Raw genomic sequence first — 24,004 nt, forward strand, 5'->3', positions numbered from 1 at the left:
TTTAGGCTTCCCTTGTTGATTTACAAACTCTAACTATAGATTAACCAGCTACCTTCTTTCCTCAACCCTCTGCCCAGCCAGCAACGGGGCAGCTTGATCCAAGTAAAACATTTACCCAGGTCCCTGGAAAGCCTGCATCCCAGATAAACTCTCCCAGATGCAGAATGGTCACCTTAGTATCTCAGCCGGAGACAGAGGGGCCCTGGAGCTTGGATGGGAACTTCCCCTCTGTGGCTCAGATGTTTTAAAATCAGCTTCAGGGTACAACACTGCTTTCTTTGGGATCTTGACCAATAGTCACCAAGCCACTACCCTCCGACCCAAGCCATGGTGGCCACCCTTGCCTTACCTGGGTCTCCTTCACCATCCATCAGTTTTCCAATGAGCTGCTCATAGGCAGTGCCCACCTTGGCACTGCTGCCACCTGCAGCCACTGTGAGGTGGTAGAGCCACGTATCCTGGAAGAGGGCAGAAAGCCATCGGATGGGGACGGCGTGGGAAGAGTGGAAGCAAGAGCTCCAGGGAGGACTCCTTGAAGGGGCCAAGCCCATGTGGGGTTCAGCTAGTTTGGTTGGCATGAGTCAGGGCTACCTGGAAAGACTGAGGATCAGGTGAACATGAACCCAAGTTTCCAAATTTGCGATTCTATTACATGACCTCAGTGAAGCAATGTTGGTCACTGGGAATAAATTCAGTATAAAGGAATATTCCCATTCAGAGAATATTAGTTGCCAAAGTGTCCAAAAGGAAATAAACTTGAATTTTGGGAAGCTCAGGAGAAAGAGAGAAGGGAAGATCAGAATCACAGGTCCAAGCTTGGCCCTGGAAGCCCAGACTTCTTCCTTACCTTTTCATGCTTGGTGCCAATGAGGAGGTAGGTGGGGCTGTGCTCTGTGGGGTGGATCACCAGGGTGCAGTGGGAGGAAAGCAACTGTCTGGTTCCTCCAGCCTCATAGTCCTCGTCTGAGTCACAGGATCGATCTACTTCCTCTATGTGTGCATCCCGCACAGGCAGGCAGCCCAGGGGTCGCTGTGGACAGGAGTCTTCCATAAATGGGGAGCCAGTGGGGGACAAGGGAGTCTCCTCTCTCTGAATACATAGGCTCCGTGGAGCTGGGAATCGTGGATATGGACTGATGACAGGATGGGGAGGTGAAGACTATAGCATCCCAGCCAGGCTGGCAGCAGAATGAGGCTTGCTTGGAGAAGCACCAGAGACCCAGACACGCAGAATCTCACACTCTGGAGGGATCCAGCCAACTGATTTTGTATTTATTGTGGGGTTACGTGGGGTAGGGACTTTCATCAGGACATGGAGTGGTGGTCATGTGCTTCGGTGGAAGCAGGAGAGTGGGTATTGTGGGGAGGCCGAGAAGTACCTTGTCCTCATGGTTCCGATAGTAGTAGAAAGTTTTCCCAACAAGAGCACACCAGACCAGCTTGGAGTGGCCATGCTTTACCTGTAAGACAGAAATGAACTGGCATTATGAGAACTAGGTAACTCTAGAAGTAAATCCAGGACTGGCAAAAAGAAGCCACAGGGAGACAGATTTGACCTATGGTAGAGATGGAGATGCCATTTGGGCTCCCTACTAATGGAACCACCCCTTTCACAGTGAGGGTAACACCCTGCGGCACCCCAGCCATCATGGGCTATTCAGTGACCTATGACCTGCCATGAAACGATTAGCCAGGCCAATCAGATGTCCCCTCCAGGCATATGAAAATGGGAAGAACTTGTTAGGTGGCAGAAGCCACAGTGGTCAGGGTGCCGGGAGGGAGGGAGGGAAAACAGTAGGCTGAAGCCCTTGGGCAACCATGCATTATGAAGGAACAGAAGCTGCACACAAGCGGAGGAGAATGACATAAACAGATTGAACGAGAAGCAGGCACACAGCGAGCCTGCCAGCCCTGAGCTTGCTGAGTGCAAGTCGCCTTGGTTCCTGCTGGTGTTCTGGTCTAGCTAATGTACTTCCTTGTTAACTTCCATTTTCTTGGGTTTAACAACTGCTTCTCTGCTCTTTTCAACCAGAAAAGCCCTAACAAAAATGTCTTTCGGGCAGACCTAGGATACTTTAAGTCTTCGAGGGGCCATACCTACCTCGCCCAGGTCTCTTCCTCCCACTATTAACACTGAGGCAGGTATAAGGTGGGGGTGGGTGACAGCCCCTAATGACCTCAAAATGGATACAAGATAGTCCCTTCCCTTCTCTTTCTTGAGAATAATTGTTCCAACAACCCTGATTTGTTTCCGGGGAATCACTCGCCATCACCTTGTGTGGCCAGACCGTGTTTGAGGGCTGGCCAGCGAGTCACTGTGAGGAGGCTCCCAGAGAAAGGAGCCCCATATAAGGGGGAACCCACCACCCTCGGCACCCCACACCTGGCTCCCCTGACTCGCAGGAGGCACACGTTCCTGCCCTATCAGCCCCACCCTATACCTTGGTCAGCCAGCCCTTCACAGTGGGCTTGGTGCCACCCCGAGGCAGAGCTGGAGGCCCGGTGGCCTGCACCTTCAGCAGGCTCTGGAGTACTCGGATCCACTCCTCCAGCAGGCTGGGTGAATCGGCCGTCAGGTAGTAGGTTTTCTTCTCAGAGATGAGCTGTGGAGGGCGAGATGTGGGGGCGGGGCAGCACACTGGGAGAATGGAATAACCAGGACCTGGCTCCGAGGTGGCACCTGTCCCTGAACCCAAGGGGCCGGCCTTCTGCCTGCCCTAGTGCTCCCTCCTCTCTTTTCCTCCTCATCTTTTCCTTCCCGTCTCTCCTTCCTTCACTCCATCTCTCATATTCTGTCTCATCTTCCTTTCCTGTACTCACAAGTTAGGATCACATCCAAACGTTGATCTGAAGTCTTTCATTCATGCTCATTTGGCCCCATCTTTGTCTCACTCACAGCCATCTCCAAACCCAGCACCTCTTCTGTCTAAAATACTAGCAGCCAGCAGCGTGCTCACCTGAAATGTCTGTGAACCTTCCCCTCGAACAATTTGGCAGTGGGAGTTCAGATCCACTTGGCCTTGAGGTTTCCGGATGACATCGCTCTGTAAAGAAAGTATTCGGGAGGAAGGCCACTGAATGTGGAGCCTTTCCGGAGCACCTCATTTACCCGCAGATCTTCCTCCAGGTCATAAGCAAAGGGAAACATGATTCCCAGCATTCCGGCTGTGTTATGATGGGTGACTTATTCTAGATTCTGGTTATAGCTAAATGGAGCCTTAATCAGGAACATGGGTCCTTCTGAGAACCTCCCTATTTCATTCTGAAACTCACAGCCAGGCTTAGGTCCCCAAGTGTGGCTCAAAGCCTCAGAGGCCCAGTGAGGTTGCCTCTGCCCACCTGCCAGACCTTTGCCCTCTGGCCTTGGGCCACATTTCCCCTCCTCCATCCCATCTGACATAGTCCAGGGTGTGACGTGGAGACCTTTTCACTGCAGTGCTGGGCGGGGAGACTCTCACCGGGGACTTGTAGTACATAATCTGTCCCTGTCTCAGGACAAACCAGCGCCTCTTCCACGTCTTCACCCGGCTCCCCATTTTCAGCAGGTAGCCCGACTTCTCCAGTGACTCCTGAGGGGTGGAAGGGTGTAGATGAAGAAAGGGGAAATCACTCAGGGCTCCTAGACATCACACAGGTCCACGTGGTCCAGCTGCCTCACTACTCTGTCATCAATTAAATACAAAATTATTGAGTACCTACTCAGTGTATTTTCAGAGTACCATGCCCTGCTACGGTTCAGGGAGGACTAAATAAAACATGGGTGGTCCTGCCAAGGAAGGGCTCCCATGTTAGCTGGGGAAGACCTCACTATGAGAAGGTAGCAGAGCAGGGGCTGCTAGAGGGAGAGCCTGGCCAGGGAGAGCCTCAGGAGAGAGCCGGCCTTGTTAGGACAGTTCAGCCTCTCCCTCAAAGACTGAGAGGAGGAAGAAGACCATTCCAGGCAGCACAGAGCAGGGAGAGGGCAAGGCAGGTCTGGGCAGCCATGGACACATCAGCCAGGCAGGACTGGAGGGTCATGGAGCCAGGGAGGTGATGGGGCAGCAGAGAGGTGTGGGGCGAGGGATGCGGAATTACATCTGGATGGGACGGTAGCCCTGGCATGTAGTGGCACAGCTTGGAGCCTCAGGCTTCTCATCCATAAGATGGGCTAATGATCCTGAGAGGATTGTGAGGACAAATGAGACAATGCCTGGAAACTGAGCACGGTGCCTGGTGCCCTCTAAGAGTTCAATCAATGTTAGCTTGTGTTAGTATTCCAGGTGATAAAACAAAGTCATATATGGAAAACTCTTCATGGGGCCTGGTGGGCCACAGTAGGCTATCAGTAACTGGCCATTGCTGGTACTCCAGGAGCTCTCTGGGCTCCCTCCTTCCTTCCTTGTGGGGTCTGTGTGTCTGACTCCATAACTGCACACCCCCCCCAGCCCACGCCCCCTGCCCCCATCCCCCAGCTCTAGGGACCCCTCACTTCAGGCAGCTACTGCCTGTGTCTTGTGCTGAGGGTCCCAGCAGCCTCTGCTGACATTCTGCTCCCACCTTCCCCCAGCCCATTTCCCGGCTCACCCCGCCCAGGCCCAGCCCATCAGTGGAGTAGGATGAGGTGCGCTGCAGTTTGTGCTCAGGCTCTGAGTAGTCACTGTCCAGCGAGCAGGCGTCCGGGGGGATGGCGTAGTCACCCTCGGAGCTCAGTGAGGACATGGAGACGCCTTGCCGAGGGAGGAGGAGTCAAGGTCCCGGGCCCACACCTCCCCGACTCACGCAGCCCAGGAGCTGCTGAGCCTTGACCACCCACTGGAGACCTGGTCTCTGGGGCTGGGGGTGGAGCTGCTGGGGGATCACGAGCTCAGATCAAGCGGGGATCCCCATGTTCAAGTGCCCATGGGAAGAGGTGAGGGGCTCCTTGCTGTTGCACCCTGCCCCTGCTCCCCTTCTCTGTACCTCTCTTGATGGCCCGGGGGCTGCCTAGTCCGCTGGTCTTCCTGGACTCAGAGGAGGGGACTGAGATTCGGAAACTCGCCTGAGAGCTGCAGTCATCATCGGACCCGGAGGACTCGTCCATAAAGGGCATGTTGCTGATTTGTGTGGCTCTCTGCAAGACAGGCCCCTCCCTCACTGCAGCTCAGGCTGCAAAACAGTCCTCTCCCACCCTGCAGCTTGCACTCCTGCTCCAAGCACCCATGGTGTGGCCAACCCCCAGTCGGGACTCTGAACAGACAACTGTCCCGTGTAAGGTCCCTCCTGGCCTCACTCCTGTGTCGTGACCTCCATGCTTCTCAGGCCTCCCTTCCCACACACCATCTTCTGTGGTCCCCAAAGCAGCTGCCCATCACGACTGAACGCCTGCCCACTGTGACCCTCACTCCTTGCCACTAGGGGGCCAGAAAGTTACACCACAGATCAAGTGTGCCATGCGAGCTTTAAAAATGTGTGGGGACGTCGCAACAATCAATGATTGCATCTCCATTGGCAAACATTTAAAGTGACTGACTATCTCAGCGTTGGTGAGAGTATGGGGAGAAGATGGGGGAAAAAACTCTAGTGTGTAAGGCATTTTTAGAAGGTAATTTGGCAGTACCTGTCAAAAATTAAAACATGTATATAATTTGCCCAGAAATCCCACCTCTGGAACTCTGTCCTACAGACACACGTAGATATAAGTTCACAAAGATATATGTGCACAGTGATGTTCATGGCAACATTCATTTTAGAGAAAAACAGGGACACAGCCTAAATTATTATTGGAGGAAAGCTTTAGGTATTAATAGTTATGGTGCTTCGATACCAAGGGTACTGGACACCTATAGAAGGAGGAGGTAGGGGCCAGGCGTGGTGGCTCATGCCTGTAATCCCAGCACTTTGGGAGGCTGAGGCAGGCGGATCACAAGGTCAAGAGATCAAGACCATCCTGGACAACATGGTAAAACCCTGTCTCTGTTAAAAATACAAAAATTAGCTGGGCGTGGTGGCGTGCGCCTGTAGTTCCAGCTATTCAGGAGGCTGAGGCAGGAGAATCGCTTGAACCCAGGAGGTGGAGGTTGCAGTGAGCCAAGGTCACACCACTGCACTCCAGCCTGGCAACAGAGCCAGACTCCATTTCGGAAAAATAAAGAGGAGGTAGGGAAGGATGACCTGATGCGTGGTTATTCACGTGGTTAGGTGAATAAGCAAGGCATAGAATGACATGTATATGAGCACCTTTTGTGTGCACACAGGAGACAGTGAGAGTGTGCTGCATATTTATAAATGCATCAGAAGGCCTTACTGAATAAACACTAAACCATTCATGATAGCTTCCTTTGGGCTTAGGAATTAGGGAAAAGCCATGTGAGAGGAAATTTCACTTTTGGTTTTTTATGCTTCTATAAAAAATTTTATCAAGTATTACTATTATTCAAAAACCAATAACAGAGACAAAAATGTGTATGAAAATATTGCAATTCTATCTGATTTTTGTTTTTAAAATGTAGCGACGTTACGGGAATATAAGTTGGAATATACCTCAATAATTCTAGAAGGAGCCCCACTGCCCTCTGGGACCTGGGGAGTGGGGCAGACGTGAGAAAAGAGGGGGACGAGCTGTAGAGCGGGCATAGGCTTAACCTTCTTACCTTGTCCACATTCATACTGATTCAAATTTTTGTAAATGTGGAATTTTTACAATAACAACCTAATAAACAAAACAAAATGACACGTGCTGGGCTGAGCTCCCTGGGCAGGGTCACCATGTGCAGACGCCTGGCCCTAGAGCCCCGCCTCAGTCATTGGACGATGAGGCCAGGGGCCTTTCCTGATGAGACACCCCCTGTTTGTGCAGCAGTTTCTTACCCCCTTCAGTGCTGTGTAGACAGGCACAGTGACATTCTTGTAGACCAGGCCAGAGAAAGACCCAGGGGAAGCAAGGGCAGGAGGGCTTGAAGCTGCGCAGGGAAGAGAAGAATGAGATTACTCAAGGACATAACCCAGGAAGGGGTGTGGGGGAAGCAGAGAACTGGGCAGACGGCATTCCCTCCAGGAGCAGGCCGGTGACAGATCTCAAGAGGGGGGCCAGGGCCCTGTTCATCTTCTCCCTTTGACTCCCTTTGGGGACCATGATCTCCATGTGGTAAAGGATCCCTCACAACAGAATCCAAAAGCCTTACCTTTAACCATTTTCTCCTCCATGAGGCTTGCACAGTGTTCCACTGTTGAAGATGTGAGTTACAAATCATATGGCTATGGGACCACCCCACAGCCCTCGTTGTGGCTGGCTGGAGAAGAGCCAGTGAGTGGGGTTCATGTAAATCAGGACACTTGGGGCTCCTCCCACCCACGGCCCTGGCACTGCAGATGGGAAGCCTGTGCAGGTGGGAGGCTGGGCTGGAGGCCCCCCTCTCAGATCCCTTCCAGCTCTGTGACTGGCTACTTCCCTGTGATGGGCTGAACCTGTATGACTTCCCTTTCCCTCCTAGGTGGGCCTTGCTGTGATTTCACCTGAACTTCACTTGCTGGGGAGGGGAACAGGGTAGGCCAGCCAACCCTGGCCCTGGGTGTTGCTTGGAGTCTTCTCCTCCCCGCTTGCCCACCCTGCCCACCTTGGGTGTTTGGTGCCTCCAAGCCTCACTTGGAACTCACCGCAGCATGCAGTATTACTTCTGGGAGACACATCTGAGAGCCGCATGCCCGATGTGGCCACAGCATAGATCCGGCTCTCCTGAAACAAGAGGTCTCAGGAAGCTCAGGGCCCGGCATGATGCCCACCCCATCCCCTCCAGGCATGTGCAGGAGAAAGCATGGCTTTGGGGGTGGCAGACCTGCGGGGGGCAGTGACTGGCTAACAAATCTCGGGAAAGTTACTTCATTTCTGAGACTCATTTTCCTCTGCTCTAAATGGAGGTCATAATACTTACCTTTCAGGCTGCTGTGAGAATCAATGAAATACTTAACGTAAGCATTTAACACCTGGAATATAATCAGTGCCCAACAGTTCCCTCTCTTGCCTCCACCCTTCACCTTTGGGGCAAAGGAGTTTCAAGAGAAGATGGGTCAGTAACCTGTTGCTCTGAATCCTACCCGTTTTAGAGACCCTTGGGTCTCAAGATCCCACCCCCAGAAGTTGGGGATATTGATAATGAGGAAGCCACTGGGGCCACACAACAAGGGCTCTTTTGTAAGCCGGTTGTTTGGAACTTAGGGCACATTTAAAAAAAATTCTCTATTGCTTCTTTTTTTTTAAAAAAAATATTTGTTTGTTTTTTAAGTTCCAGGGTACGTATGCAAGATGTGCAGGGTTTTATATAGGTAAACGTGTGTCATGGTGGTCTACTGCACCTAACAACCCATCACCTAGGTATTAATCCCAGCATGCATTAGCTCTTTTCCCTAATACTCCCCCACCGCCACCATCCCCTGACAGGCCCCACTAAGTATGTTCCCCTCCCCGTGTCCATGTGTTCTCATTGTCCAGCTCCCACTTGTAAGTGAGAACATGCAGTGTTTGGGTTTCTGTTCCTACATTAGTTTGCTGAAGATAATGGCTTCTAGCTCCATTCATGTCCCTGCAAAGGACATGACCTCATTCCTGTTTATGGCTGCACAGTATTCCATGGTGTATATGTACCACATTTTCTTTATCCAGTCTACCATTGATAGGCATTTGGGTTGATTCCTTGTCTTTGCTATTGTGAGTAGTGCTGTGATGAACATATGTGGGAACTTAGGGCACATTTTTTCCCCTGCAGGAATAATGTCGTATCATGGCTAGGCTTCAGGGCCAACCTACAAAGCCTATGTAGCCCAACAGGACTCCAGCACCCCCATGCAGAAGACACTGGGAGAATGCCCGTCCTGAGGGGGCCCCTGGGTCTGAAGTAGGCCACAGGCCAAAGGAGCTTTTCCTAATGGTCCTGATTGCTCATAAACAACCCACATGGTTCCCTGTACCTTCTATATCTGCTTGCTCCACTGAGCCTAAAGGAAAACAAAGGTGACATGAGTCACCAAGGCTGACGAGGGAAGGTTGGCCAGCCTTTGGAGGAATGCCCTGCTGGCTCAGGGGGGCAGCTAGATGTGCTGTCACCTGGTGGGGTCAGATAGGCTAGGAGATGGCATTGGAAGGGAGGTGGGTGCCTATCGGGGTGTCATCTCAGAGGGGAGCAGCAGCCCTGGGACAACTGGGAGGAGAGAGGGCAGAGCTGATGAGTGCTGCCAAGAGACGCTGAGATCACTGGAGGGGCGGCAGGAGACAGAGAGGCAGTGAGGAAGGAGGCCAAGGAGGGCCCTGCAGCAGGGCAGGGAGTTTCTGTGCTCATGTAGGGCAGATACACCAGGCCCAAGTAAAATTTGGCATAAAAAGGATTATTTCTGCCCAGAGTGGTCATGGAATTTAACCAAGGACAGGCCTCTAACTTTGCAGAGGAAATGAAACTGAAGTTTGAAGGATTTAGGTAAAACAAAACCTAGGACTGTTTGACAAAAGGTTATCTAATGCCTAACTCACAAGGTTGTTTTAAGGATTAACTGAAAAAAGTGCTTTCCAAACTCTAAGGTACATAAGTATTTCTCACACGGTCAGATTGAGAAATGTTCTCTGACATTTCTCACTGCTCCGCCCGCCTCCCCCCCATGGTTACTGCCCCACTGGTCCTGCCTGGGAGAGAGAGAGGCTGGGCTGTCTGGCCACTGTGATTTCTTAAGCTCTCCCTGGAACAGGAGTGATCATGCCTCAGGGGCCTGGGAAGGAGCTAGCATTGTGTCTTGTTTTCCCCAGGAGCAAGTTACAAAGGGGATTGCAAACAGGATGAGATCTCCTTACATTCTTTTGGCTGATTCTTGGGTCCTTGCGGCCTAGCTGGGGGCAGGGAGGGTCTGTGGGAAGACCTGACGCTGCCCCTTAATACTTTCATCCCCTTAATACCTTAATCGCCAGAGTTCAGCTGAGGTTCCTGGGGAGAATGTCATCTGACACGCTTTCTATACAGAATAAGAGGAGAGAATAACTCCTCGTCTCCCCATTCCTCCTCTCGTCCTCCACCCTCTTCTCGCACACACACACTTAACCTGTTCAGACAGAGAAGACCCACTCTTTTTGTTTTTTTTCAAGACAGGGTCTGGCTGTGTCACCCAGGCTGGAGTACAGTGGCAAGATCTTGACTCATGGCAACCTTCACATCCCTGGGCTCAAACTTAACTTCCACTTAAGCCTCCTGAGTAGCTGGGACTACCAGCATGTGCCACCATGCTCAGCTAATTTTTGTATCTTTTTTGGTAGAGATGGGGTTTCGCCGTGTTGCCCAGGTTGGTCTCGAACTTCTGGGCTCAAGCAATCTACCTGATTCTGCCTCCCAAAGTGCTAGGATTACAGGTGTGAGCCACCGCACCCGGCCCAAGACCCACTCTTATGCTATCACAGTGAATGGCTGTATTTTGGCAAAACGGCAAAGTGAGCAACGCTTCTCTCTGGTAGCAGCTGCACATTCCTTGCCTGACTACTCCCCGCTCCCAACCTCTGCATTTGGACTCCAGAGCAAGAAGAGTGCCGGCAGCCCAGAGTACCAGTGCTTTTCCACCCCTAGTCTTCCCGATGTGCCCCACTCTTGGCTCAACTGGGTCTCTAGTCTTAACAGGTGTCCTTGAAACAACCAGAAGCTGGTCAACAGTCACTGCCAAGGATATAGCCCAAAAGTCTAGGGCTGTGCACCTCCTGAACCAGCATTTCTTTGTTTTGTTTTGTTTTTGAGATCGTCTCCTTTGTCACCCAGGCTGGAGTGCAGTGGCGCAATCTCAGCTTACTGCAACCTCCGCCTCCTGGGTTCAAGCGATTCTCCTGCCTCAGGCTCCCAAGCAGCCAGGACTATAGGCGTGCACAATCATGCCCAAATAATTTTTGTATTTTTAGTAGAGACGGGGTTTCACCATGTTGGCCAGGCTGATCTCGAACTCCTGACCTCAAGTGATCTGCCTGCCTCAGCCTCCCAAAGTGCTGGGATTACAGGCATGAGCTACTGAGCCCAGATTCAAACCAGCATTTCAAAAGGAGGCCCTGGGAGGTACTCCTGGAAATACAGGTCTCCCGAGCAGTGGTGTGGGGTGAGTCCACCCTGATGCCACCCCCTTTCCCAAGTGACCTCATTCCTCCTGCTGCCAGGAGCCAACGTTTAGCTGTCCCCCATGGTACTGCTACACACCCCAGCAGCATCTGTGGAGGCGATGTCTGCCCATGAATCAAAGACTGACATTAGCTCTGGCAATGTCCCTTAAGAGGAAGTACAGCTGGAATGTGAGAGCTGGGCTTCAAAGCAGCTGGAACTAATTTAAAGCCTGGCTCTCAGACCAGGTAAGGTGGTTCTCGTGGCTGACGAAGGAGGATCACTTGAGGCCAGGAGTTTGAGACCAGCCTTGGCAACATAGGGATACTCCATCCCTACAAAAAATTTAAAAAATTAGCCAGGTGTGGTGGCGTGCACCTGTAGTCCCACTTACTCAGGAGGCTGGGGTGGAAAGATCCCTTGAGTCCAGGAGTACAAGGCTGCAGTGGGCTGTGATTGTGCCACTGCACTCCAGCCTGAGTGACAGAGCAAGACACCGTCTCTCAAGTAAATAAATAAATAAAACCTGGCTCCCTCACTAACTACTACATGACCTTGGGCAAGTACCTAAGTCTGTGGGGAACAGTGGTTTCCTGACCTGTAAAAGGGAGAAACCATACCTTACTCCTTGCAAGGAAAGGAGCCCTACCCACAGGCTCCATGTGAAGCCCTTAATATCCGCATGCCATTTTCACTAGTGACCTGTGAAAAGTCATTTTTATAGCCTGTCTCATTTTTATTTTAACTTTTTATCATGGAAAATGTCAGACACAGGGCCAGACACGGTGGCTCACACCGGTAATCCCAGCACTTTGGGAGGTCAAGGTGGGAGGACCACCTGAGCCTGGGAGTTCGAGACCAGCCAGGGCAACAACATAGTGTGAGCCCATCTCCACAAAAAATTAAAAAATAGCTGGGCATGGTGGTGCATGTCTGTAGTCCCAGCTACTCGGGAGGCTGAGGTGGGAGAATTGCTTGAGCCCAGGAAGTTGAGGCTGCAGTGAGCCGTGATTGCACCATTGCACTCCAGCCTGGGCAAGATTGAGCAAGACTCTGTCTCAAAAAAAAAGGAAAAGAAAAAAAAAATGTCAGCCTGGCCAACATGGTGAAACCCTGTCTCTACCAAAAATACAAAAATTAGCCAGGCGTGGTGGTGCATGCCTGTAGTCCCAGCTACTTAGGAGGCTGAAGTAGGAGGATTGCTTGAGCCCAGGAGGCAGAGGTTGCAGCGAGCCAAGATTGCACCACTGCGCTCCAGCCTAGGTGACAGAGTAAGACCCTGTCTCAATTAAAAAAAGAATGATCTCACGTGCGCATCACCCAGCTCGGCAAAGATTAATGATGTGTGGCCAGTCATGCTTCATCTGTGTCCCCACCCTTGGCCACCAACCAGATCATTGCTTCTGAAGTATTTCTACCAGACAGATGTCAAGACATTTTATCCAATGTTATAAGTAAGGAAGCTGGCCTGGCGCAGTTGCCTGTAATCCCAGCACTTTGGGAGGCCTAGGCAGGTGAATCACTTGAGGTCAGGAGTTTGAGACTAGCCTGGACAACATGGTGAAACCCCGTCTCTACTAAAAATATAAAAATTACACTTTGGGAGGCTGAGGTGGGTGGATCACAAGGTCAGGAGATTGAGACCATCCTGGCTAACATGGTGAAACCCCGTCTCTACTAAAAATACAAAAAGTTGGCTGGGCATGGTGGCAGGTGCCTGTAGTCCCAGCTACTCAGGAGGCTGAGGCAGGAGAATGGCGTGAACCCGGGAGGCAGAGCTTGCAGTGAGCCGAGATCGCGCCACTGCACTCCAGCCTGGGTGACAGAGCAAGACTCTGTCTCGAAAAAAAAAAAAAAAAACCAGGCTCAGTGGCTCATACCTGTAATCCCAGCACTTTGGGAGGCCCAGGAGGGTGGATCACCTGAGGTCAGCAGTTTGAGGCCAGCCTGACCAACATGGTGAAACCCTGTCTCTACTAAAAATACAAAATTAGCTGGGCATGGTAGTGCATGCCTGTAATCCCAGCTACTTGGGAGGCTGAGGCAGGAGAATTGCTTGAACCCAGGAGGCAGAGGTTGCAGTGAGCCAAGATCGTGCCATTGCACTCCAGCCTGGGCAATGAGAGTGAAACTGTTTCAAAAAAAAAAAAAAAAAGAAAGAAAGAAACAAAGAAAGAAAAATAGCCAATACTTACCTACCACCTACTATGAACCACTACTAAGTATTTTCATAACAACCCTATAAAGTATGTACTATTATCCCCATTCTATAGATAGGGAAGCTGAGGCACAGAGGTTCAGTAACATGCCCAAGGTCACGTAGTTAACAGTTCAACCCTAGTGGTTTGCTTCTGGGGCCTATGCTCTTGACCATCATGCCAGACCACCTGAAAGACTCACAAAGATTAAATGAGAAAAGGTGTGCAGGGCACCCAGCTCGATGTATGGTGTACGGTGAGCACTCAGGAAATGACAGCCAACCGCCATTCACATCATTCTGAATTCTAGCTCTGACCCTCACTGGTTGTGTGGTCTGCACAGGCGCCATGGTACCTGCCTGCCAGGGCCACCATGAGGATGCCAGCAGCCTCCTCTCCTGCTCAGTGCATGGCTGTGCTCAGCCAGCAGTGTTCTTGTCATTAGCTCTGCTCCTCTGCCCAGCCCAGAGGTTGCCTCTTACCCAGGATGAAAACTGGTGCAGCGGGGGTGTAGGTGGCTTGTTACCCAGCTCCACTTCCTCCAGCTCAGCTCCAAGGGCCTTCGGGGTCTCTCTTTCCTCATTCTTCCCTGCTGGGGGTGGCTCCTCCATCTCCATCTTCTCTGGTTCCTCCCGGTACCTAGCTCGGGACTCCAGCTCAGGAAGGCCGGAGGGGTGGAGGGCTGAGAAGGCCCCAATCTCAATGCTCACCACACGGTCAAAGTGCCTACGGCCCACCTGGGGCTGGCTGTGGTGCCTTTTCGCCAACTGGATGCTGTCCCGTGGGGTGCCAGGAGCCCGCACCTTTGGTAGGGTCAGACTGCTGCCAGGACCACCTTCCCTGGCAGAGGTCTTTGTCCCAGGGAGCATCCCTCTCTCAGCAGTAACCAGACTCTCACCCCAGGAAGCTGAACCACATCTGAAGGTACGAAGCTTCATGCATGGCTGGTGGGGAGGGCTCTCTCTTCCCAGATGAGGTTGATGGGGCTTGGCCTCTACCGTTTCCCCAGAATGGACCGTGCTGGAACTAGAATCCTCCAAGGGGCTTGCTGCTTCAGAAACAGAGTCCTTGCTCTGCAGGGCACCTGGGGAAGGTGCAAGCACAGCTGCCTTCAGACCCTGGGCCTGGGAGCCACTGTCCTGGCCCATAGGCTGGATTCCCGGCTCTGAAGGGACAGAATCCTGCTCTGCAGCTCCGTGGGGGGGCACCAGCAGCTTCCGCGAAGGAGCTATCTGAATAGCTGTGGTTGGGGTAAAAACAGTCACATTGAGAGCTCCCGTAGCTCAGCCCCAGCCCCACGCCCACCACACACACCTACCGCACACCTGCGCACCCTGGCCTGCCTACCTTCTAGCGCATCTTGAAGGGCTCCCACCTGCTCCACCAGGTGCTGATTACGGCTTTTCAGATGCTGATTCTCCATCTCAAGCTGAGCAGAAAGAAAAATGAAGATTTAGGACACCTAGCCTACAGGTTTAGACGTATTTTTTCAATTCTTTTTTTTTTTTTTTTTTTTTTTGAGACAGGGTCTTGCTCTGTTGGCCAGACTGAAGTGCAGTGGAGCAATCTTGGCTCACTGCAGCCTTCACCTCCCAGGCCCAACTGATCCTCCCACCTCAGCCTCCTGAGTAGCTGGGACCATAGACACACACCACCAGGCCCAGTTAATTTCGTTTATTTTTTGTAGAGACAAGCTCTCGCTATGTTGCCCAGGCTGGTAAACTCCTGGACTCAAACGATCTGCCAACCTCAGCCTCCCAAAGTGCTGGGATTACAGGCATGTGCCACTGTGCCTGGCTGCTGCATTTTATTTTCTTTTCTGAGACAAGGTCTGGCTCTATCACCCAGGCTGGAGTGCAGTGGTGCAATCTTGGCTCACTGCAACCTCTGCCTCCAGGGCTCAAACCATCCTCCCACCTTAGCTTCCCACCTCAGACTCCCGAGTAGCTGGGACTACAGGTGCATGCCACGATGCCCGGCTAATTTTTGTATTTTTTGTAGAGACAGGGTTTTGCCATGTTGGCTAGGCTGGTCTCAAACTCCTAGCATCGAGCAATCCACCCGCCTAGGCCTCCCAAAGTGCTGCTGGGACTACAGGTGTGAGCCACCGCCCCAGCCTGCATTTTCTTTTAAATTAAGTCCAACACACTTTTATTGAGTATCTTTTAGCAAGGGTTGGGACTGTGAGAATATGCAGGTAAGCCAGGCATCAGTTCTGTCCCCAAGAACTTGCAGTCTAGCAGATGACCTGAGATGTGCATCCAAAGAAGGGGAAGGAGGCCAAATGAGCCAATACCCTCCTGCAGGTGTGAACCACTTGTGTAAGGAGGACAGAGGAAAACATGGATGTTCATCAGCTGGGTGCAGTGGCTCTCACCTATAATCCCAGCACTTTGGGAGGCTGAGGCATGCGGATCACCTGAGGTAAGGAGTTCAAGACCAGCCTGGCCAACATAACGAAATCCCGTCTCTACTAAAAGTACAAAAATTAGCCAGGTGTCGTAGTGCGTGCTGGTAATCCCAGCCACTCAGGAGGCTGAGGCAGGAGAACTGCTTGAACCCAGGAGGTGGAGGTTGCAGTGAGCCGATATTGCACCATTGCACTCCAGCCTGGGCAACAAGAGTGAGACTCCGTCTCAAAAATAAAATTAAAAAAAAAAAATGTATGTTCGTCCTTTTCCAAACAGGAATTCCCACTCCTTTTATTTAGAAGGAGGTTGTTTTCTGTTTGTTGGCTATAGCACTGTAGCTTCAAGTCCTGACTTTCCTAAATAAAGGTACAGCATGTGATAAATTACAAAAATGGATAGAGAGGGAATGTGGAATAGAGGTTACCAGAGGCTGGGGGAAGAGAGAATGGGATGTTAGTGTTTAGCGGGTACAGAGTTTCTGTTTGGAAAAGTTTTAGACATAGATAGCAGCGATGGCTGCACAACACTGTGAATGAACTTAATGCCACTGAATTGGTACATTTTATGTATATTTTACCACACACACACATAGTTAAAGAACAAAGAGGATGGAAGAGAAAGTGAGGCACGGTGATTCACTCCTGTAATCCCAGCATTTAGGAAGGCCGAGGTGGGTGAATCACCTGAGGTCAGGAGTTCGAGACCAGCCTGGCCAACATGGTGAAACCTGTCTCTACTAAAAATACAAAAATTAGCTGGGCATGGTGGCGCATGCCTGTAACTCCAGCTACTCAGGGAGGCTGAGGCACAAGAATCACTTGAACCCAGAAGGTGGAGGTTGCGGTAAGCCGAGATTGCGCCACTACACTCCAGCCTGGGTGAGAGATTGAGACTCCGTCTCAAATAAATAAATAAATAAATAAATAAATAAATAAATAAATAAAATAATAATAATAATAAAAGAGAAAGTGGAGAGAGTGGACGCTGGCCTCTGTGGGCTTCCCAGAAAGAAACTGAGAGGGCTTTTCAGAAGTGAGACACATTCCTTCTCGCAAACTTAAATCCAGCACCAAGCTAGTCAGGAGCTCCAGGGAGACCCAACCAAGACAAAAGGAAAGGGGAAGTGAACCACGGTGTCTCGGCATGGAGGCCGAATGCAAAACAAGTGCTGGACAGAACGAAGGTCAGCCGAGGCACCCCAGACAGAAGGGGGCAGGAAACTCCGGGGGTCAGGGCAGGCCCAGCCATGCTTCCAGCAGGCCTCCAAGATGAGTTTCCAACCCACCTCTGCCAACTTGAGTGTCACCCATTCCTTGATCTTTGCAGCTTTTTCTTGAACAGTTTTTGCTTCCTCTGCTCTCATCTGCTTCTGCAAGAAAGAGAGGGCCTTCTGTTAATCCTAACAGTCACCAGAAGAGTGACTGACTGGAGGTGGGAAACCCCAGGAAGAAACGTCAAGTGTGCGTGCCACTGACCTCGCAAAGCCAGTGAGCAGAAATTGTTTGTTGCAATATTATTTGATAAGGTAACACAACATTTAAAAACTCAAAACTGATATAGTGTAAGTGTTCACCAAGAAGGGGTTGGCTGAATAAACACGGCACATCCCTGACATGGAAGGAGAATGCTGTGCCTCCATATGCAAGCAACATTAATAGTGAGGAGTGGAAATCAAGGATTGGGGAGGGAGAGAGAGATGACTTGTCATTTTATACTCCTCTGGCTGTTTTTTTAATTTTTAACTATAAGCATGTATTACCTTTATAGTTAAAAAACAAAAAATAAGGCAAAATTGCAGATAACTGAGGTATTTCCATCAAAGTAGTCAAAAGAGGAGATGATTGAAAAGGTTTGCATCTAAAGAGGAGCACCCTGGCTGGGCGTGGTGGCTCACGCCTATAATCCCAGCGTCAGACAATGTCAGACTCTCAGTATTTCGGAGCTGGAAGGACCTTAAAGGTCATCTAGTTTAAGGTGTGGTAAACAATGGCCTTCAGGCCACAGCCAGTCCTCCACCTGCTTGCCCCACCCAGACCTGTTTTTGTGAGTAAAGTTGCATTGCAATACAGCCATGGTCATTCATTTACGTCTTATCTATGGCTGCTTCCATGTTACAACAGCAGCTTTGACCAGTTGCAACAGAGACCTGTGGCCCACAAAACATAAAATAGTTACTACCTGGACTTTAAAGAAAAAGTCGGCCAACCCTGACCTGGTTTGATATTGTCTTTGTACTTCTGTGGCAACTAAGGCTATGGCAAGAAATGATTTGCCTCTGTCCATTCATGGCACAGCTGGGACTAAAACCAGGTCTCTTGACTCACAAAACAGTGCCCTTTCTTTTATGAGCTTGACCTACTGATTCCAACTGTAAAATGACCTTTTTTCTGACCTAAGGAGCTTTAGCAAGAGTCATTTTGTCCACCAGCCCCCAGGATGCTGCCACTTCTAACTATGAGCTACTCAGAAGAGAAGGTATGTCTAAAATCAATGGAAGAATTGATCAGAGATTCCAAGTGTCAAAATTCTATTTTTCCATCATTTTTCAAGAACACATGGTACCCCACAGTATACAAAGGCACCTCCATTAAGGGCCTATTGGGTGAATGCTGATGGGTTAACATGAATCTGCCCATGATGGTTGGAAGGCACCACCAGGATCGGCTTCTCCTACATGGAGAAGGCATGTGTAGGAAATTAAAAGACATCTGTCCAGACTGTGGGGTGTTTAGTTGGAAATGATGGCACTCTGGCACAAGGGGAAAGCTAGGTAAGTAAGGCCAGTATCAGAGGAAAGGGACAGAACTGGGATGGAGTTGGTGAGATTGTGAAGGGGAGAAGGCAGGACACAGGAACTGGCAGGGAGATGTTCCAGAAGTCCTCTCAGGAGCAAAGGTGCCGAGTGGAGCTGAAATGCCGGGCAGTGGCCTCTCCTGGGCTCCCATGTGCTCAAGAGGGAAGACCCTGGTTTTCTGAGGAGGCAACAACTTTGGTCTCTGCCTCTTCAGCTTCATTGAGAAACTTTGGGCAACCAGCTGGCCACGACTGACCATCCAGCTCTGTGCAGCTCTGATCATACTACAGCCAAGTATCAAGTATCTCATCTTGGCAGGGCACAACAAGGCGAGAATGGAGAAAGAAAAGCTCTCCTTACCAAGTACTGACCACGTGCCTGACACTAGGCACAGGTCACATGGGTTGCCTCTCCCAGCAGCTCTATGAGGTGTTTCCACCCTTCTTTTATAAATGTGTAAAATAAGAACCAGTGACTTAAACACTTTGCCCACTGTCAGAGGCAGCAGGTGCTAGAGGTGGGCTTCACACCCAGATCAGTCTGCCTCCAAGCTCCTTTCTCTACTCTAACCCCTGCCTGGCTTCTAATGAGCAGATGTGGGAGGAACAGGCCTTCCTATAATTAAATTATCACATAAAAGAATAGGCTCAGGAGGGAGCGAGTTCCCCCGCACTCGAGGGCTTGAGCGGAGCAGCTCAGGAAGCTGGGGGCCAGCGGTACAGATGTCGAAGAGGGCATGGTGCTCCCTTGTGCATGAGCCCTTACCTGCTTCTCCAGCTGAGCCTCCAGCTGGCTGATGAGCTCATCTTTGCCCTTTATGGCTTTCAGCAATTCTTGGTATTTCCGGTGCAGGCTCCCCTCAGAGTCCACATTCTTCAGATTGGATAGTTTTACCTTCTCTTCCATGACACCCACCTGAAAAGTGCAATGATCTCATAGTGTCTCCCATCACTCACACGGGGTGTGCAGTGGCCAGTAACGTGGGTGGGACACCCTCTGATGCCCCAGGCTGTGACTCCCAGGCACAGCCCTTACCCAGGGCAGTCTGAGCCAATTAATTCAATTATCATTTATAAAGTTCCAATCTGAGCAAAAGAAGGACTGACAAAGAAGAAACTCGTTTTGGCTACTCTAGGTCATAGTTAGTAATGGAGAGATGGGTAAGAGGAGGGCAGAGGAGACGATAAGTGGAAAAAGCAGCTGGGTCTTGTGCCATTGACCTCTGTGGATCCCAGGAGGAATGAGTTGGGCAGGACAAACAGCCTAGGAGAGCAACTGTCCCAACCCCACTGTGGTAGCGATATTTACTGTTCACTGGACAGCCATGTGCTGACCCATATTTCTCAACCCTTCTGCAGCTAGATGGAGCCATGTCATTGATCCAACCAATGGGGTCCAAGTGGAAATGGTGCATCATTTCTGGACTCAAGTATGTATGTATGTATATATTTATTTATTTAAAATTTTTTTAAAACAGACAAGATCTTGCTATATTGCCCAGGCTAGATTCAAACTCCTGAGCTCAAGGGATCCTCTAGCCTCAGCCTCCCAAGTAGCTGGGACCATAGGTGCATACTGCCACACCTGGCTGGGCTTAAGTATTTAAAAGCTGGTGCAGGGTGGGTGTGGTGGCTCACACCTGTAATCCCAGCACTTTGGGAGGTTGAGGCAGGAGGATTGCTTAAACCCCAGGAGTTTAAGACCAGCCTGGGCAAATAGTGAGACCCTGTCTCTATTAAAAAAATAAAATAAATAAATAAATAAATAAATAAATAAATAAGGCCAGGTGCGGTGGCTCACGCCTGTAATCCCAGCATTTTGAGAGGCTGAGGTGGGCGGATAGCTTGAGCCCAGCAGTTTGAGACCAGCCTCGGCAACAAAGCAAGACCCCATCTCTAATAAAAAATACATCCAGCTTTCTTTCCTTGCCATGGCAACCAAGAAGGCTGCGCATTCCAAGTGGTCCAGCTATAAGATAGGCAAGCCTCCTTTAACCTGGATTCCTGAGTGACTGTGGAAACGGAATCACTGGCTAACCCTCAATGGACAGGTTCCATGAGTGAGAACTAAATGTGATAAACCACCGAGACTTCAGACTTAATTTGTTACCATAGCATAGTCTAGCCTATTTGGACTACTATACCCACTTGCTACACTGATCTTTACCCAGAGACTCTACTCCCACAGAAAGCTCCATGCACACTCATTTGTTCAGGTATAACACAGCACTACTGGTGATGTGTGTGTCCACCTGTGTCCATGGGAAGGGCCTGGAAGGGCCGACGGTCATTCCCCTGCATATTCCCGCTGATCCCCTCCCCTGGTTACCTGGGTCTCGGCGTTCTCTGCTCTCTGCTCTGCCTCCAGCAGCCTCTGCTCCAGCTCCTGCATCTGCTTGGCCAGAGAGAAAAGGGAGATGTAGGTGCCATGTCCCTACTGTGAACACGGCATCAAGGCCACTTTAGAGAACTGTGCACACACTGCACACAGGCCAGGCCTCAAGTGCCCATCTCAAATGGCTCAAGAGTGTCAGGGTAAAGATTTTCAAGGCAACTCTCAGCTCCCTGTGTAACTTTCCTCTCACTGTCCAGCAGCAGGCTGGGGGGGTTTGGGAACCTGGGGGACCTCTTTGCTCATGGTGGCCTTCCCTCATCCATTTTCTTCTCCTTTCTGGTATTGGGGAGACACAGATGCTTTCAGGGCACATTCCCTTGGACAGAGAGTTAGAGTTATGCTCATCTGAAGATCCCGAGTAAAACTCAAGACTTACAACCCATATGGGACAAAAATGCTCTGGTGCTCCCATGGATAGGGCCCCCTGTGACAGGCATTCACGTGTTCAAGCCAAGGATGCCCACATCCCTTCTTTCCTTCCTCTCTTGGGGTTAGTAACACTACTCAAACCTCTCGATGGAAGCTGAGTGGGTGCGTTGGTTCTGGTCAGTTTTGGGCATTGGTTTGAGCCAGATGGACTGTCCTAAGTCAAACAGTCCTCAGGCCTGTCCCAGAGGAGTTCCTTGACCTTCACACAGTTGCTATGCAGCCACGGGGCAGATAACAGCACAGCATAAATCAATATTATGTTTATAGGGGTGGCTGCCCAGTGCAAAAGGAATTCTCCTTGGTGGTGGGGGGTTGGTTGATACATAGTGGTGGCCCCCAGTGTTGGTACTGCATAACCCTTCCCTCTTTGACACCAGACCTAACTGGGCCAGCCAGGTTCTGTCTCTCCAGGAATCTGGAATCAAGAGATCAGAGGCTGGAGCCAGGGAGGTGCCCTGGAGAAGGTGCACAAACCTCATCAAGTCATGATTGCTGGATAGTTCCTTCAGTTCTGTGAGCTGCCCCAGGATCCTTCTAATAAATCCCGTTTGCTTGAGCTAGCCACAGTTGGGTTTTTGGGGGTTTTTTACCCACACAGAAATAATCTAATGAATGCGATGATGAGGAGCATTTTCTTTTTCAAGAATAAAATGAAATACTGAATGGGAAGGCCCTGGACCCTCAGTAAGTTTCCTAGGTTGCACTTCAGCAGGACTACTGAGACCTAACTAATCTGCTCTGTAGCTCAGAAGAAGGCATAGGCTTTCCATCGGAAATGATAATTCATATTTGTGACATTCTGAAATGATTGGCTGATATTTTCTGACTTCCTCTGATGGAAAAACTTGTCTTGCTCTTTTGCAAATGGGGACCAAGGTTCAGTAAAGGATAAACTTGGGTCTTACCTCCCATGGAGGCATTTCCATTTGGGTCAAGAGTGATAAGTCAATGACATTGGTCAGAACCAGAAATCGCTCTGTTATTGACAACACAGCGAGCATTTTTTCCCCTCCGTATTTTATTATCTATCCCATGAACATGCTATTACTGAAGCAGATGGAATGGCAAGGCACCTTTCAGAGCCTGGGGTCTCCCCCGGGGTATCCTCCCAGCCCTGGGTCACCCTCTGTCACTGCCAGGTGGTCCTCATTACTGCCAAGCCTCCCAGTCCTTCTTTTTTTTTTTTTTTTTGAGACAGAGTCTTGCTCTGTCGCCCAGGCTGGAGTGCAGTGGCGCGATCTTGGCTCACTGCAAGCTCCGCCTCCCAGGTTCAGGTTCACGCTATTCTCCTGCCTCAGCCTCCCGAGTGGCTGGGACTACAGGCGCCCGCCACCACGTCCAGCTAATTTTTTGTATTTTTAGTAGAGACGGGGTTTCACCGTGTTAGCCAAGATGGTCTCGATCTCCTGACCTCGTGATCCCCCCGCCTCAGCCTCCCAAAGGGCTGGAATTACAGGCGTGAGCCACCGCACCTGGCCAGTCCTTCTTATCCACCCTGCAAGGACACTTGACACTCAAAGCATTTCATATTCACTTTTATGTTGCAGTATTCTTTTTTCTCTAAAACTAGTGTCTGAACACTTTAGCCCCAGCATCAACACTTTTCACGAGGGCAGATCTTTCTTCTTCACCCTTGCTTAAAGGCCACACCTGGAGCTCTGCAAAGCTGGTGCTATAGGTGGGCACCCTTATTTGGCTGTTCCAGGGTTCTCTAGGACCATGTCCTCAGCTGTCCTTTCAGTGTGTGGGTCTGGCGTAATATGCCAGCCAAAGAGGTGTCAGGTTTAGGTGGCTGACAGGGATCTACTTTCACCAGCTGCACATAAGACTCATAAGCTGCCCTAAAACTGGCTGCAGCAACCTGATGAAGTGCACTTGGCACCAATCTGGTATTTAACCCCCAAGTGTGCAGCTCCTTGTCACACGCTGTGAGATGCTGTGAAATACCAGGCCATGGTGGCAGGAGCACCTGGGACTCTCCTGTACTCCCAGCACAGTCCTGCTGTGCCCAGCAGTGGCCTGAACCAAGAGCCACACCATCTTGGTCTCAATGATCCCTTTGAGAAAAGGGTTCAATATTCTTTTTTTTTTTTTAGACAGAATCTCACTGTGTCGCCCAGGCTGGAGTGGCCAATCCCAGCTCACTGTAACCTCCGCCTCCCAGGTTCAAGTGATTCTCGTGCCTCAGCCTCCCAAGTAGCTGGGATTACAGACGTGCACCACCAAGCCTGGCTAATTTTGGTATTTTTAGTAGAGATGGGGTTTCTCCATGCTGGTCAGGCTGGTTTCGAACTCCTGGCCTCATGTGATTCGCCTGCCTCGGCCTCCCCAAGTGCTGGGATTACAGGCGTGAGAGGTTCAACATTATTACCGCTGCCTTACACCCACGGGAGAGAACGGCACAGCTAAGAGGTAAGGCACTGGAACCTCACTGACTCCACCACAGTGTGGCTTTAGACAAATTCCTTAACCTCTCCGTGCCTCAGTTTCCTCATCAGTTAAAGAAAAAAAAAGAGTAATGACACCTTCTAGGATCGCTGTGAAGATTCTACAAGCTGCCCCATGTAAAGCACATGTGCATGGCCTGGCATTCAGAAATTTATAGGTAAAAGCTGCTTGTTGGTTTTTTTCCTATACAAAGATGGCACTTAGGAGCAGGGAGACCAGTGTGGCCGGGACAGTGTGATGCTCACCTGTTGTCTCAGCATGACTAGT

The 24,004-nt window shown here is 50.5% G+C and overlaps 1 protein-coding gene across 3 annotated transcripts in view; it reads right to left on the reverse strand.

Annotated features, from left to right (window-relative positions):
• The window catches only part of PLEKHH1 (pleckstrin homology, MyTH4 and FERM domain containing H1), a 55,232-nt gene that overhangs the window by 13,149 nt on the left and 18,079 nt on the right, over window positions 1-24,004 (reverse strand). For 2 of the 3 annotated variants that reach the window (XM_055289068.2, XM_055289066.2), the window contains exons 3-18: window positions 20,795-20,857; window positions 19,232-19,381; window positions 16,958-17,041; window positions 14,609-14,690; window positions 13,744-14,501; window positions 7,612-7,690; window positions 7,140-7,181; window positions 6,826-6,917; window positions 4,939-5,089; window positions 4,564-4,706; window positions 3,459-3,569; window positions 2,958-3,044; window positions 2,442-2,603; window positions 1,380-1,460; window positions 848-1,030; window positions 350-458 (exon numbers count right to left, since the gene is read on the reverse strand). In XM_055289068.2, coding sequence (XP_055145043.1) covers window positions 350-458; window positions 848-1,030; window positions 1,380-1,460; window positions 2,442-2,603; window positions 2,958-3,044; window positions 3,459-3,569; window positions 4,564-4,706; window positions 4,939-5,089; window positions 6,826-6,917; window positions 7,140-7,181; window positions 7,612-7,690; window positions 13,744-14,501; window positions 14,609-14,690; window positions 16,958-17,041; window positions 19,232-19,381; window positions 20,795-20,857 — 2,377 coding nt within the window. The remainder of the gene's footprint in view (window positions 1-349; window positions 459-847; window positions 1,031-1,379; window positions 1,461-2,441; window positions 2,604-2,957; window positions 3,045-3,458; window positions 3,570-4,563; window positions 4,707-4,938; window positions 5,090-6,825; window positions 6,918-7,139; window positions 7,182-7,611; window positions 7,691-13,743; window positions 14,502-14,608; window positions 14,691-16,957; window positions 17,042-19,231; window positions 19,382-20,794; window positions 20,858-24,004) is intronic. The other variant, XM_055289067.2, reaches the window with a different exon arrangement.

The sequence above is a fragment of the Symphalangus syndactylus genome, chromosome 8, assembly GCF_028878055.3.
Source record: "Symphalangus syndactylus isolate Jambi chromosome 8, NHGRI_mSymSyn1-v2.1_pri, whole genome shotgun sequence".
Taxonomy (NCBI): domain Eukaryota; kingdom Metazoa; phylum Chordata; class Mammalia; order Primates; family Hylobatidae; genus Symphalangus; species Symphalangus syndactylus.